Source organism: Apium graveolens, chromosome 11 (assembly GCF_009905375.1).
Source record: "Apium graveolens cultivar Ventura chromosome 11, ASM990537v1, whole genome shotgun sequence".
Classification (NCBI taxonomy): domain Eukaryota; kingdom Viridiplantae; phylum Streptophyta; class Magnoliopsida; order Apiales; family Apiaceae; genus Apium; species Apium graveolens.
In genome coordinates this window covers 193228221-193229870 of record NC_133657.1, presented here as the reverse complement: position 1 = coordinate 193229870, position 1650 = coordinate 193228221, and the positions used below count along the sequence as shown (strand labels likewise).

At 35.2% G+C, this 1650-nt stretch overlaps 1 protein-coding gene across 1 annotated transcript; it reads left to right on the top strand.

Moving 5' to 3' along the window:
- The first annotated feature begins 569 nt into the window (after positions 1–569).
- Positions 570–1202, top strand: LOC141696371 (uncharacterized). The gene has a single exon (XM_074500521.1). It carries the CDS (start codon positions 570–572, stop codon positions 1200–1202), a length of 633 nt encoding a protein of 210 aa, XP_074356622.1.
- The last annotated feature ends 448 nt before the right edge of the window (positions 1203–1650 follow it).

Here is a 1650-nt window from a genome sequence, read left to right as displayed (position 1 = left end):
TTCCTAACAGGTAATGACATTCAAGAGATTGTTTTGGGCTTTCAAACCATGTATTGATAGATTTGCGCATTATAGGCCAGTTATTCTAATAGATGGGACTCATCTTTATGGACCATATCATGGGATACTATTTAGTGCCACATCAGTGGATGGATTTAGTCACATTATTCCACTTGCATTTGCTATCGTTGAAGCTGAGAATGTGTCTAGTTGGGGGTGGTTCATGGACCGAGTGAGGAAATTTGTAGCTGGTAAGAGGCATGACATTTGTATCATTTCTGACAGACATGCCGGTATAATCGCTGCTATGCAACGGACGGGATGGTGTGAGCCACATGATCACCATCGCTTCTGCATTAGGTCCCTCACTGCAAACTTTGTTACTGCACATAGAAAAAAGGGCTTGAAGAAAGATTTGGTTAAATTGGCTTCTCAAGTGCAACCTAAAAAAACTTGAATTGTTGTGGAACCAATTGGTGGCAATAGAGTCAAGAACAACATAATGGTTTGAAGATAAAGCTTTGGAGAAGTGGACTTTAGCGTATGATGGGGGGAAAAGGTCTGGGATCATGACCACAAACCACGCTGAGAGTTGGAACAATGCTATAATTAATGCAAGAAATCTTCCTATTACTTCTTTGGTTAGATCATTATTTGAAAAGGTCATTAATTATTTTGATGCAAGGCGTGTGGAGATAGCAACACAATCTCTCAATGGAGGTATTTTTACCAAGTATGGCACCATAAAATTGAATAGGGCTATAGCACGTGCAAGTGGACACCAAGTTAAATTATTTGATATAGACACGTGGCTATTTCAAGTAACTACAAGAAAAGATGACCTAAAAGGAGGAAACAATCATACTATTCGGCAACGTGAGTCCACTTGTACATGTGGAAAGTGGCAAAACTATCATATCCATTGCTCTCATGTCATAGCTTGTTGCGCTTATGTGAAAATGAGATATGATAATCTTGTTGACAATTGTTATAAGTTGGAAAATGTCTCAAAGATTTATAGCGGTGTGTTCGAACCAATTCCGAACAAAGGTGATCCACGTCATCCAATTGCAATTAATTTTCCAAAAATTGTTCATGATGAGGATATTCAAAAGAAGAAGGGGAGAAGAAAACAACAAGATTTAGAAATGAAATGGATTTTCAAGCATCCCGCGGGAAGAAAAGGAACTCGGCTCCTTTAATATTAAATTAAGATTTAAGTTACTAAGAATTTGGAATACTATGTAATTTAATTTAAATTACTATAAATTGTTGAATATTTAAAATTTGGAAATTAGTTTATGTTTATCCCTTCAAAAATTATTTACACTGTGTTTGTTTCTTTATTAATTTTATTATGTTATTAGAAATAAAAGTGGGAATATATAAATGCAATGATAAGTTCAGAGGGGGGGATGAAAGCAAAGTAAACGCATCTAAAAATTTCGTTCAGAATAAGAAAAACGCATTGTAAAATTACGTTGCATGGAAACGCATTTAAAGTACTAGTTTCTAGCAACAGAAACTAAAATTAAAGATACGTTTATAGGTAAAACGCTTGCTAAAAATGCGTTTGTTGTTATATTTTTTGCCAGATTATTCAGATGAATACAGTGTCTGTCACTCAACTGAACTCAAAATTAAAACCAA

Coding starts and splice junctions, on each gene's coding strand:
- LOC141696371 (XM_074500521.1), top strand. CDS start 570: ATGACCACAAACCACGCTGAGAGTTGGAACAATGCTATAATTAATGCA.